This window comes from Lepisosteus oculatus, chromosome 7 (assembly GCF_040954835.1).
Source record: "Lepisosteus oculatus isolate fLepOcu1 chromosome 7, fLepOcu1.hap2, whole genome shotgun sequence".
NCBI classification, from domain to species: domain Eukaryota; kingdom Metazoa; phylum Chordata; class Actinopteri; order Semionotiformes; family Lepisosteidae; genus Lepisosteus; species Lepisosteus oculatus.
The window spans coordinates 2,205,294-2,218,388 of record NC_090702.1 but is presented as its reverse complement, the minus strand read 5'-3'; the positions used below and the strand labels follow the sequence as shown (position 1 = coordinate 2,218,388).

Sequence of the window (13,095 nt, the reverse complement as noted above, 5' to 3'; positions counted from 1 at the left end):
TCGTGCATTGTGCACTGTGCCCAACATAGTCCGCTGTCCACATCTTTGCAGCTCACTGGAAAATGTGATCATCCTAAATGTGCACCAGTTTTCTGCCTGATTTAGTTATACGGTTTAGATATAGAAAGCTTTAACTTAGTGCTGCCCGGAGTCTGAGTATGATCTCATTTAACTGTGGTTCTCAAACACTGCCACGGTTTGCTTTGATGGGAGGGTCATTGGATCGAGAGTTGATCAATCTGTGCATTTTCATATTTTAAAGGCGAAAAAAAAGCATTTAACGTGTATTATCTGAAGTGTGTTAGAATTGGAAGCCCACTGTTGGCCCAGCTCTTTTTCGGTATTATAATCAGCCTGTGGGTGGATGCCTCAGTAGCACAAAAGAGAATTTGGAATCGTGCGTTTGTCCCACGCACACATACTGTACCCCGTGCACAGACCTTCGCAATGAGGTGCGCCAGCGAGCACATCGCGCAACCTAACTGGAGGCAGGCAGTGGCAGCCTGAGTGGCCTGGAAGCCAGTTAACTCTCCAGCCTGGCTTCAGGCCACGGCAAGGAAACCCACCTGCCCCGGCAAACTCCACGCAGATCAGGTTTGAGGTCTCGAACCCCGGGCCCCAACGCTGCAAGACAGCCATGCACCGCCTGCTCCAGGTGTTTTCGGCCCGTAAAATTCGAACCGCCACTGATTTTGTCTTCTACGCCCACCCCGTACGGCGGATCACTAGGTCCTCGCGGTGGCAAACCCTGCTTCCGCACACAGGGGAGGGCAACGCCCTTGACCTGTGACCTATGACCTATGACCTACTACGGCCCTCCCTGTTTCAATGCCCCCCCCGCCCAAGCCAGATCGGGAGCAGTGACCCCAGGCCCGAGCCAGACTTGCAGCCCTTGAAGAGCTGGGGGGAACGCGGGGTGCTCTTTATCTCTGCCGTGTCCCCCCGTCCCCCCCCGATCCGCAGGGCTACACCGACGAGCCCGTGTCCAAGGTCCTGTGCCACGTGGAGGACGGCAACGTCGTGCAGCTGGACCGCTGGAACCTGGAGGTGCAGAGGGGCTCGGCCCGCAGGCTGGGGGACCAGGAGGAAGGGGTCCACAAGGTGGGTTCTACGACCAGCCGGCAGCCGCGTCCCCCCCTGCAGCTCCCAGCTGACAAACCCCACTGGAGCCCAGCAGGTGGGAGCCTGGCCAGTACCTGGAGGGGAGACTCCTGGGAAAGCTGAGGCTGCTGCTGGGAGAGGTGTGAGTGGGGCCAGCAGGGGGCGCTCACCCTGCGGTCTGTGTGGGTCCTCATGCCCCAGTATAGTGACGGGGACACTAGACTGTAAACAGGTGCCGTCCTTCAGATGAGACGTCAAACCGAGGTCCTGACTCTCTGTGGTCATTAACAATCCCAGGGCGTCTCTCGACAAGAGTAGGGGTGTTACCCCAGTGTCCTGGCCAAATTCCCCATTGGCCCTGACCCATCATGGCCTCCTAATAACCCCCCCCTCTATGAATTGGCTCCATTACTCTGCTCTCCTCCCCACTGAGAGCTGATGTGTGGGGATCGTTCTGGCGCACTATGGCTGCCGTCGCATCATCCAGGTGGGGGCTGGGGGCTTTGAAGTTATTTGCATAACAATTCATCTGCTGCGTAGTATCAAATGTTCATAAAAAGAACATTTCTTAGAAGAGGTAAGGGTGTATTTCTCTCACCAGGGACTCCAATAATACGATCAGGGGAAAACCTCTACGACCCCTGACCTTTGACCTTTCCTGGCCTTTGGCCTGTGACCCCTTGACCTCGACACCGTCTCCCCTTCAAAACTTGTGCTGTTTTTTTTGCAGCTCCCCCTGAGCGTTTTCAACAATTACTTCAGCCTGGGGTTCGATGCCCACGTCACGCTGGAGTTCCACGAATCCAGAGGTAGGAAGCAGAGCCCGAAGGAGGATTTTGAGGGACATGACAGACCCCGCCCAAGTTCAAGCCCTAAACCTTTCAAGTCATGGTCTGTGTGTGTGTGTGGGGAGGGTGTCTGTCAAATCTCTTGCCCGGGAAAAATCTGAAGAGCAACTGGAGCATAAGTATACATTTATCTAATATTATATGTACTTAAACAATATTTGTTAGTGTTGTTCCGCACGTAATACGTGCCAAGAAATGCCCAGCCACAAGAGAACAGTATTGATCATCACACAACCGTAAAAATCCCAGGGCAAGTTTAGAAGATGTTTCTTCATCAAACTTCATCAAACGGGGGCTCTTCGGACTCCAGTACCCTGTTTAGTAGCCGGTGGTTAATTGATCCCAGGATCTCGTTGTGCTGTGTCTTGAACGAGGCCAAACCTTCAGCTTCAGGCCCGTGGCTGGGTAGCTTGTCCCCCACTCCCGCCACTCTTTGTGTACAGAAGCGCCTCCTGCTCTCGCTTCCAACTGCACTGCCACCGAAGAGTGTTTGTTCCTCTGAACATCTGGGCCAATCATGATACAGGCTTTTAAATATCGTTACAATTAGGGGTTACAAAAACAGTGAATATGAGAAAAATTAGAAGCTAGAAAATAGCTTCTACTAGGGTCATCGGTTGATACTGAAGAACCATGGGGGTCCTGGGGTTTTTCAACAGAAAGCTTTAACGTGGCTTTTAAGATCACAGGAAGCCCTGATGCCCTGAACTCTTCCCATCATGCTCTGGGGGACGGGCAGGCTGACAGGTTCCTGCGGTTCGTTTGTTTCTTTGCAGAAGCCAACCCCGAGAAGTTCAACAGTCGCTTTCGGAACAAGATGTTCTACGCAGGGGTGAGGAGCTGTTTTCCCCTTTGTCCTTGTAATATAAATTCCGGTCGACATAAAAAAAAAAAAAACATTTGCGTGTGTGTGCGTGTGATAATCCGCCCCCCAAAAAAAGTTTTGGGGGTGAAGCACACGTCGTCGATAAGTGTGCGTCCGCCCAGGGTGCAGCCTTTAGGCGGTTTGACTAACGAGCTCGACGTCCCTGTGTGTCCACAGGCCGCCTTTTCAGACTTCCTCCAGAGAAGCTCCCGGGACTTGTCGAAACACGTCAAAGTTGTTGTGAGTCGGGAAATGCTTTTCATTTCTTTGCACTTTGATACGAGAGAAGAGGCGTGGGTTTTGTCAAAGGATATAGCCAGCCTCTATGCATATATGTTTCCGTGATTTATAAATATGCTTATTGATCTATATTATTTAGAATGTTTTTTTTGTCAAGGTGTACACACAATTGCGTCAGCCTAAAATAAACATTTAAAGACGCGTCTCCCGTGTTCCTGCTGCACCCCCGCAGAACAACAGTGCCTTGTTTCCCTTCCTCCCCCAGTGTGATGGCACAGACCTGACTCCCAAGATCCAGGAGCTGAAGTTCCAGTGCATCGTTTTCTTAAACATTCCCAGGTGGGTCCGCGGCTCACGGATCTCGGGAATTCCAAGGCGAATGTGGCCGAGGTGGGCGGGAATGCTTGGACCCTCATGCAATATCACTGACCTCATCCGTGACCTTGTAACAGGAGACAGCAAGGCTCGGGTTAGGACAGGAAGATAAAAATAATAATGAATCATCATAATTCCTTCCGGCCAGCAGCCATATCACCCTGCAACTCACAACTGGCAGCCCCCACTGAAGTTAAACAGGTGTGAGCCTGGCCAGTACCTGGAGGGGAGACTCCTGGGAAAGCTGAGGCTGCTGCTGGGAGAGGTGTGAGTGGGGCCAGCAGGGGGCGCTCACCCTGCGGTCTGTGTGGGTCCTCATGCCCCAGTATAGTGACGGGGACACTAGACTGTAAACAGGCGCCGTCCTTCGGATGAGACGTCAAACCGAGGTCCTGACTCTCTGTGGTCATTAACAATCCCAGGGTGCCTCTCGACAAGAGTAGGGGTGTTACCCCAGTGTCCTGGCCAAAATTCCCATGCCTCCTAGTAATCCCCCTCTATGAATTGGCTACATTACTTTGTTCTCCCTCCCCCCCTTTCCCACTCCGACGGCAGGCGGAGTGACGCGCTGGTTGGAGTATTTCTCGATCCCAGTTAATGGCAACGTCAGCTCAAAGATTTGGTTCAAACCACCAAATGGAGACGGGCGTGCCAACAAGCAGACCCTGCTGATGCGCTAGGAAAGAGAGAGAGAGAGAATTATAATAATTCCTTCCACTAATACAGCTCCTGTCTGGACCCTCCACTCCGAGCTCTTCCCAGGTCAGGGGGAATCCCACTACCCCCACCAGTGTGCAGCCCCACCTGGATGATGCTCCAGTCCTCTCACACACACCAGCTCTCAGTGGGGAGGAGAGCAGAGGGATGGAGCCAGTTCAGAGAGGGGGGTTATTAGGAGGCCATGAGGGGTAAAGGCCAGGGGGGGAATTTGGCCAGGACACTGGGGTAACACCCCTACTCTTGTCGAGGAACCCCCTGGGATTGTTAATGACCACAGATTTCCTTGTGATTTCTGGTGATTCCCTCCATAGTGACTGACCAATCAGTCCAGTCCCATAGTAAGACACAGTCCTAAGGTGGACGAAGCCCTTGACACCAGCGAGCCTGGATCTCTCACCAGACATACCCCGACCTCCACAAGGGCATCGCAACCTCCAAACGCATTCTCCCTGCTTTTCCCCACCGGCCCCTGAACCTCCCAACAGTCCAATTTCCGTCAGCGCTCGGGAAACGTTTGGAAATTTGACCAGGACACGGGACACAGGACCCCTGTAGTATCGCAGTGCTGGATATGCGAGTTATTTCCATGTCCCACTCCGGGGGGGGCGATACTGCTGGACTTTAAATGCTCAGGTTCCGCGATCCGCTGCTTTCAGATACTGCGCAGGCACCATGCCCTGGGGCAACACCGGCGATCACCGGGACTTCGAGCCCCAGCGCCACGATGATGGGTGTATAGAGGTGATCGGCTTCACCATGGCCTCGCTGGTGAGTATCGCCCACGAGGCAAGGAACAGGGATATCCAGGGATCCGCTGAAATGTTCCTGCCTGGTAAAGAAATGGAGGATCCCTTGGGTTTTATGGGGGAAGTTGTGCACCTCGCTGGTTTTAGAACCAATTTAATCGTGTCGTTGTCATTAGACGATGTGCAAATGACAAAGGTGACTGGCTGGGACAGCGACTGTTTTCTCAGCCCAGACACTGTATCTGCAACCTTTGTGCAGAATCTTTAGGAAGGTTAAGACAGGAGACCTTATTTTTATTTACTTTCTTCATTGCGGTTGACCATCATCCCATCGTCTAAACTATCGTGGTTTGCTCCTGGAAATGAAGTTTTTAAGTGCCTAGAGAGCAATTAAGGTAATTCAAGTAAAACCATATGTTTCATTAATATACAGTGCGATTTTTTGTGTGTGTTTTTTTATCCTGGTTGAGCCATTTGGTTGAGGGATCTGTGATGGCAAGCTGACACAAAGAGCTGTGAGCAGCTGTTTCTTGATAGAAGCCAGGGTATCGGCTTCAATAACATGGCTGGGCAGCTTGTTCCCCACTCCCACCACCCTCTGTGTAAAGAAGAGCCTCCTGTCCTGACTGGAGGAGCTCATCCAGCTGTGTCTGGAGAGAAGCCAGGGTGTCGGCTTCAACCACAGGGCTGGGCAGCTTGTTCCCCACCCCCACCACCCTCTGTGTAAAGACGCCCCTCCTGTCCTGACTGGAGGAGCTCATCCAGTTGTGTCTGGAGAGAAGCCAGGGTGTCGGCTTCAACCACAGGGCTGGGCAGCTTGTTCCCCACCCCCACCACCCTCTGTGTAAAGACGCCCCTCCTGTCCTGGCTGGAGGAGCTCACCCAGCTGTGTCTGGAGAGAAGCCAGGGTGTCGGCTTCAACCACAGGGCTGGGCAGCTTGTTCCCCACCCCCACCACCCTCTGTGTAAAGACGCCCCTCCTGTCCTGACTGGAGGAGCTCACCCAGCTGTGTCTGGAGAGAAGCCAGGGTGTCGGCTTCAACCACAGGGCTGGGCAGCTTGTTCCCCACCCCCACCCCCCTCTGTGTACAGCGCTCACCCAGCTGTCGTCCTGGGTCGTCTTTTCAATCCTCGACGGCGTGGCCAGCGGAGCGGGGCGGGGGCGAGGGTCCCCCCGCCCCGACGGTGACCCCCTCTCTCTCTCTCCCCTCTCGCCGGCCGGGGGGGGGCAGGCGGCGCTCCAGGTGGGCGGGCACGGCGAGCGGCTGCACCAGTGCCGGGAGGTGACCCTGACCACCTTCAAGACCATCCCCGTGCAGGTGGACGGGGAGCCCTGCCGCCTGGCCCCCTCCACGCTGCGCATCTCCCTCAGGAACCAGGCCAACATGGTGCAGAAGAGCAAGAGGCGCACCTCCGTCCCCCTGCTGAACGAGTGAGTCACCCCGGGGGGGCGCGGCGCGGGGGGGCGGGGGCACTGGGGCTTGTGTCTGTAGAGCAGCGAGGAAGGAGGGGTAGGGGGCGGGGCTTGTGTCTGTAGGGCAGCGAGGAAGGAGGGGCAGGGGCGGGGCTCTTAGTGTAGAGCAGTGAGGAAGGAGGGGCAGGGGGCGGGGCTTGTGTCTGTAGAGCAGTGAGGAAGGAGGGGTAGGGGGCGGGGCTTGTGTCTGTAGGGCAGTGGGGAAGGAGTGGTAGGGGCGGGGCTTGTGTCTGTAGAGCAGTGAGGAAGGAGGGGTAGGGGGCGGGGCTTGTGTCTGTAGAGCAGTGAGGAAGGAGGGGCAGGGGGCGGGGCTTGTGTCTGTAGGGCAGTGAGGAAGGAGTGGTAGGGGGCGGGGCTTGTGTCTGTAGAGCAGCGAGGAAGGAGGGGCAGGGGGCGGGGCTTGTCTGTGGAGCAGCGAGGAAGGAGGGGCAGGGGGCGGGGCTTGTGTCTGTGGAGCAGCGAGGAAGGAGGGGTAGGGGGCGGGGCTTGTGTCTGTAGAGCAGTGAGGAAGGAGGAGTAGGGGCGGGGCTTGTGTCTGAAGAGCAGTGAGGAAGGAGGGGTAGGGGGCGGGGCTTGTGTCTGTAGAGTTCAAAATTCCCGTTTTTTAGGAGGTATTCACGTCGGATTATATAGTGGAATTCAGGGATCGCGCAAATTCCCTGGGGGTTTATCAGTCCCAGCAGGGGGCGGCGTCCGCACGCGGGAGGCTGTGCAGAGGAGCAGGTGGGGGCTTATTCCAGGCTGAAAGGCAAAGAAAAGAGACACGGTATCAAATAAATGAGCCCTTACCGCCTCCAGTTCAGTGCAGTTTGTTCGTCAGCTGCACAAGTGCAATGAGAGGCTTATTTGCCTGCGTCAGCCCCAACACAAAGACAGGCAGGAAAACGCCAAGAACATCAACAAGCAGCAGCAGCAACAAGAAGTTCAATTTCACATATTAACTCTGCTGTTTAGGAATCTGCTGCTCAGCGTGGAATTAACCCTGTTGATTCCCTTTCGATTCTGCTCTGAATATGAAGGCGAAATGGAGGCTGAAAGAAAATGGTAGACAGGTGTTGTCTTCCGCCACTTGGCTTTTCCTCTGTTCTCCTTCAGGTCGTCCTTCGATACCCTGAGCGGGACAGTGTCGTCTTAAGGCCCCTTTGCTGGTGAAAATGGGATAATATTATTACCAGCACTGGGGTCCTGGGTTCAGTTCCCGCGGTGCTGTCTGTGTGGAGTGTGTGTGTGTCCTGTGATGGACTGGCCCTGGTGTGTGTGTGTCTGTGTGTGTCCTGTGATGGGCTGGCCCTGGTGTGAGTGTGTGTGTCTGTGTGTGTCCTGTGATGGGCTGGCCCTGGTGTGAGTGTGTGTGTCTGTGTGTGTCCTGTGATGGACTGGCCCTGGTGTGAGTGTGTGTGTGTCTGTGTGTGTCCTGTGATGGACTGGCCCTGGTGTGAGTGTGTGTGTGTCTGTGTGTGTCCTATGATGGACTGGCCCTGGTGTGAGTGTGTGTGTGTCTGTGTGTGTCCTGTGATGGACTGGCCCTGGTGTATGTGTGTGTGTGTGTGTCCTGTGATGGACTGGCCCTAGTGTGTGTGTGTGTCCTGTGATGGACTGGCCCTGGTGTGAGTGTGTGTGTGTCCTGTGATGGACTGGCCCTGGTGTGAGTGAGTGTGTGTGTGTGTCCTGTGATGGACTGGTGTCCCATCCAGGGTGTACCCTGCCTTGCACCTGTTACTTGCTAGGATAGACTCTGCCTTCCTGCAGCAACCCTGTAGTGGATAAAATGGTTAGGAAATGCACAGTTGATTATCTCAAAGATCCTAACACAATTGCCATTGACAAAACAGACCCATTTCCTACCTCCTGGGCGATGGGCGAAGTCTGGGCAGTTCTGTCCCAGAAGCCCCCCAACACAGCGGATCAGGAGGAGGAGTGAGACACCCTTTCCCCCCTTGAATAAAAGAGGGCTAGCCTGATCGTGCAAGACACAAGTTCAGCCAGGACTCGGGAAGCTCGCACTCCTATCAAATAGTTTCCGAAAGATTGTAGGGCGGCAGTGTTTGAGATTTCCCGCGTACAATGAAGCCAAACGATATATTCATTTGAGCAGACAAATTTAATTTGCAGCAATACTACAGTATGGTAAACTCCTGTGTAAACATTGTCTCAGTGTGTGGCCTTTCCTCCTTCCCTGCTTCCCTCCTGTCAGTCGTTTCCTAGAGGCCGCCCTCAGAACTGGTATCTGTGTCCTGCTGCTCCTGTTGATCCTCAACATGTCCACCTGGTGTCGCTCTCCTGTTTCTGAAGTGCTTGTTGGTGTTTCTCTCTCTTTCTCTTTCTTCCTCGGCGGCCACGCCCACACCCTCCTCTTGCCCCGCCCACCCCCGCCCGCGACCCCGCCCACAACCCCGCCCCCCGCCCGCCCCCTCTGTGGCTGCAGCATACAGAAAGTCTGCGCGGCTGACCTGCGCCGGCTGTCTGCTCCCCCTGACTCCTTCGCTGCGTAAGTATCCCGCTGCCTGACCTCGCTTCCCCCTCCCCCCCCCCCCCAAAAGGAAGTGACATCACTCTGTCACGTGTTCCTAGTTCCTGTACCTGCCTCTCACAAGTATTCACCTACTTCTGGCGATGCCCCTTTCTACTCCTGCTTATCCTGTTCAGGGTCATGGAGGAGCTGGAGTCTATCCCAGGAAGCAACGGGCTTAAGGCAGGGTACACCCTGGATGGGACGCCAGTCCATCGCAGGGGACACACACACACAGACACAGACACGGGAGAACATGCAAACTCTGGCGCAGGTCTATGTAACGGCAACAGCTCCGCAGCGATCTTTAACAAATGCCTCGGCCCTGCACCTCCCAAGACTGGGCTTCTGTCGCTGCGCGAACGCCGCGGGTGTCTCTGAAGCGCACGTCAGGGGCCCGCATTCGCAGAAAACCAAAACACAGCTAAATAAACACCTGGGGAAGAGAAAATCACCAAGAAATATCGAAACAATCACCCAGGCCTATTTCAATACTCCTACACCACTACTGTACATTACAGCGTATCCAAATTCAAACATAGTTAAGATTAAACCAGTCTACATTATTGTTTTTCCTTATTCTGCATGAAAGGATTTCCTAAGGACTATTTTCTTTCTTCGGTGCTACTGTTTTCCAACAAAGAATACACTTACCCCCATATTTCCTTAGTGGGTGTACAGGCTGCCCCCCCATCACAGCAGTATATCGAGTCGAAGAAAACTCTTCGCTCAGGTTAGGGGGTGGCCAAGCAGAGTCCTTCATTCACAGGCGTGGGGAGAACACGATCACGCAGGTCTGAGAGCAGCCTCTCACACAGAAAAGGCAATGAGTTTTATACAGCAAATTCACACATTCTAAATTTCCATACGAGGAGTGGTTTTTGAATAATTATAATAATAACCCCTTACACTTATATAGCGCTTTTCTGGACCCTCCACTCCGAGCTCTTCCCAGGTCAGGGGGAATCCCACTACCCCCACCAGTGTGCAGCCCCACCTGGATGATGCTCCAGTCCTCTCACACACACCAGCTCTCAGTGGGGAGGAGAGCAGAGGGATGAAGCCAGTTCAGAGAGGGGGGGTTATTAGGAGGCCATGAGGGGTAAAGGCCAGGGGGGGAATTTGGCCAGGACACTGGGGTAACACCCCTACTCTTGTCGAGAGACACCCCGGGATTGTTAATGACCACAGGGAGTCAGGACCTCGGTTTTACGTCTCATCCGAAGGACGGTCGCCTGTTTACAGTCTAGTGTCCCCGTCACTATACTGGGGCATGAGGACCCACACAGACCGCAGGGTGAGCGCCCCCTGCTGGCCCCACTCACACCTCTCCCAGCAGCAGCCTCAGCTTTCCCAGGAGTCTCCCCTCCAGGTACTGGCCAGGCTCCCACCTGCTGAGCTCCAGTGGGGTTTGTCAGCTGGGAGCTGCAGGGTGATATGGCTGCATTTCTTCGTGATTGTCTGTGTTATTCTTCAGCAGCAATTTTACCCTTGTACATAGACAAAAGGAAGTACAGCGATAAAAGGTGTGAAACTGAGCTGGACGTTCTGCAGTTTCGAGCACTGAAGCATCAATACTTCAAATAATAGACTTGCAGTTGTTCCTTCGTACTGTAGCTCGGTAAAGGGCATTTTTCAAAGCCAACCAGTCACCGTCTCATACATTTGAGCAAGGTAAAATGCGAACATTCTTCCTCGGTCGCCGCGGAGAGCAACACCTGCGGAATTTGGGAAGGAAGCGCACTCTGAATTTTTCCCATCCCCGCCCGATTCTCCGGGGTTTCCCGGAACGTGGCTTCCAGGTAGCCTCTGCACTCTGCCGTCTCCCCCTCTCCGAAGACCAGGAGCTCGCTTTGATTTTCCTCCCCGACCCGCAAGGGTGTCGCGGTCCGGGATGGGGTTCCGCGGTTCTCCCACTGACCGTTTTCATGGGTATCCCTCTCTCTCTCTCTCTCAGCCCCCACTCCGTGCCCGACCGGTTGAGGCTCCGGGTCAACAGGATCCACCTGCGCGATTACGAGGGGCTGCAGTTTGACAAGGAGCGCCTGCGCGAAGCCTGTGAGTACCCCCGCTTCTCGCGCCGCACCCCCGCTCCCGGCCATCCGCATTCCGCGCGGCCGCGACGTCGCCCAGGCGCGGGCTTCAGCTGCGCGAGAGTTTGAGAGCGCGTCGTTCCCGACGTGGGTCACGGGACACCCCCTGTGGCGTTAAAAATTAAAAATTCAATTGAATGGTTGATATTATTATGACGCAACGGGGGCTCAGGCGGGCGCCCTTGCCGCATTAGGTCGGCCCCCCCACCGTCGGGGGCTCGAACCCGGGACCTCTCTACAGCCCAGTAGCTGTAGTCCTGCTATCACTGGGAAGGGCGGTGACGTCACCTGCTCTGGTACGCCGGCTGTTACACAGTACCTGTCGGCCGTAAGCGTTACATTATCCTGACTTCTGGGTGCTAACTGAACTGATAATTTCTCCTTTACCCTGCTGTATTTTAGTATTGTCGTCGCGCCCCAGATTGTATCGGCTTCTTAACCTCTAACCCCCTCGGCTATCTAGAACGGGGGTGCTTGGCGCTTGGCGCTTTGATGTAGTAAGAACTCATGACCCCCGCTGCCTCAGTGTGGCTGAATTCAGAGTCTTGAGCTTTACCGTCATGATTCATGCAGAAAGAGCAGCTAATTAATTAACAGCTTTCACGCCACATGGAGGGGATTGCCGGTTACTTAGCAGGCGTTGATAGCAGCACAAAACACTCCTCTGTACGAGACGAGCGCCTCGTTAAAGCTGGGACTCTGAATCCCAGTTCTGTTTTGCGGGCCCTGCACATATTGGGACAGCAGCGATTGAGAAACCGGGGAGAGAGAGCCTGTAAATTGTAAGACAACCCCTGCGATACAGGTGGCTACGAATTGCGTTTTTGGTTAGAGAAGGGCCAGAAAAGAAAAGTCTTCCCGCTGCTGGGAGAGCAGGGAAGGAGAATTGTATCTTCTGTTATCTGGCTATAAGGAGAGAGATTTGCTGGGATAAATGACAGAAAAAAAAGGAAAATAATAGTAATTAATAATGCCTTTCACATATATAGTGCTTTTCTGGGCCCTCCACTCCGAGCTCTTCCCAGGTCAGGGGGAATCCCACTACCCCCACCAGTGTGCAGCCCCACCTGGATGATGCTCCAGTCCTCTCACACACACCAGCTCTCAGTGGGGAGGAGAGCAGAGGGATGGAGCCAGTTCAGAGAGGGGGGTTATTAGGAGGCCATGAGGGGTAAAGGCCAGGGGGGAAATTTGGCCAGGACACTGGGGTAACACCCCTACTCTTGTCGAGAGACACCCCGGGATTGTTAATGACCACAGAGAGTCAGGACCTCGGTTTGACGTCTCATCTGAAGGACGGCGCCTGTTTACAGTCTAGTGTCCCCGTCACTCTACTGGGGCATGAGGACCCACAGACCGCAGGGTGAGCGCCCCCTGCTGGCCCCACTCACACCTCTCCCAGCAGCAGCCTCAGTTTTCCCAGGAGTCTCCCCTCCAGGTACTGGCCAGGCTCACCCCTGCTGGGCTCCAGTGGGGTTTGTCAGCCGGGAGCTGCAGGGGGACACGGCTATTGTCAAAAAGGAGAAGTCCCAGTGATCACTTCACTCCGATTATTTTCCTTATCTCCCGAAGAGGGGCCACCCTCGCCCCTCTGCCTTCTCCCGTCTCCATCTTTGCTGTCGGCATGGAGTTTCCTTCACTCCGGGAGCCCCGGGTTCCCCTCAGCCAGGTGACACCCACAGGGAAAATGCCGGCGCTCATATTCCCACTGTCCTCCCAGTCTGGGACTGAAAGGCAGCAAGCTGTGGAATGAGCCTGGAATTCTCCCCAGGGGAGTTCTCCGGGGATCCTGTGCGTAGCCGTGAATTCTGCGGGCTGCAGAGGCAAACCATCCAGAGGCAAGGTCAGGAGGCGACGCTGGGACAAACGGAGAAGACAATCCGGAAGGCGAAATCCGGGAGACGCGATCGAAAAAAGGTCCAAAAACCGGGAAAATCCGACAAGACAAAAAGGCGCACTGGAGAACGTTAAAGGAGGCTGTTCACTAGTGAGCAAGGTTCGGTGCGTGAGGAAACTTTAGTGAAAAGCGAAGGGAGAGGGCCGCGGTGGGGGATAACTGGTCCCGGAGTGAGGATCTGTGGAATCCGGTGCCTGTGGGGATGTGATGGGCTTCAGTTCGGAATG

General features: G+C 54.7%; 1 protein-coding gene across 3 annotated transcripts in view; it reads left to right on the top strand.

Moving 5' to 3' along the window:
- Positions 1–13,095, top strand: part of dgki (diacylglycerol kinase, iota) — a 73,668-nt gene that overhangs the window by 41,492 nt on the left and 19,081 nt on the right. For 2 of the 3 annotated variants that reach the window (XM_069191772.1, XM_069191771.1), the window contains exons 15-23: positions 964–1,101; positions 1,832–1,910; positions 2,726–2,781; positions 2,992–3,054; positions 3,320–3,393; positions 4,806–4,917; positions 6,128–6,327; positions 8,795–8,857; positions 10,836–10,936. In XM_069191772.1, coding sequence (XP_069047873.1) covers positions 964–1,101; positions 1,832–1,910; positions 2,726–2,781; positions 2,992–3,054; positions 3,320–3,393; positions 4,806–4,917; positions 6,128–6,327; positions 8,795–8,857; positions 10,836–10,936 — 886 coding nt within the window. The remainder of the gene's footprint in view (positions 1–963; positions 1,102–1,831; positions 1,911–2,725; positions 2,782–2,991; positions 3,055–3,319; positions 3,394–4,805; positions 4,918–6,127; positions 6,328–8,794; positions 8,858–10,835; positions 10,937–13,095) is intronic. The other variant, XM_069191773.1, reaches the window with a different exon arrangement.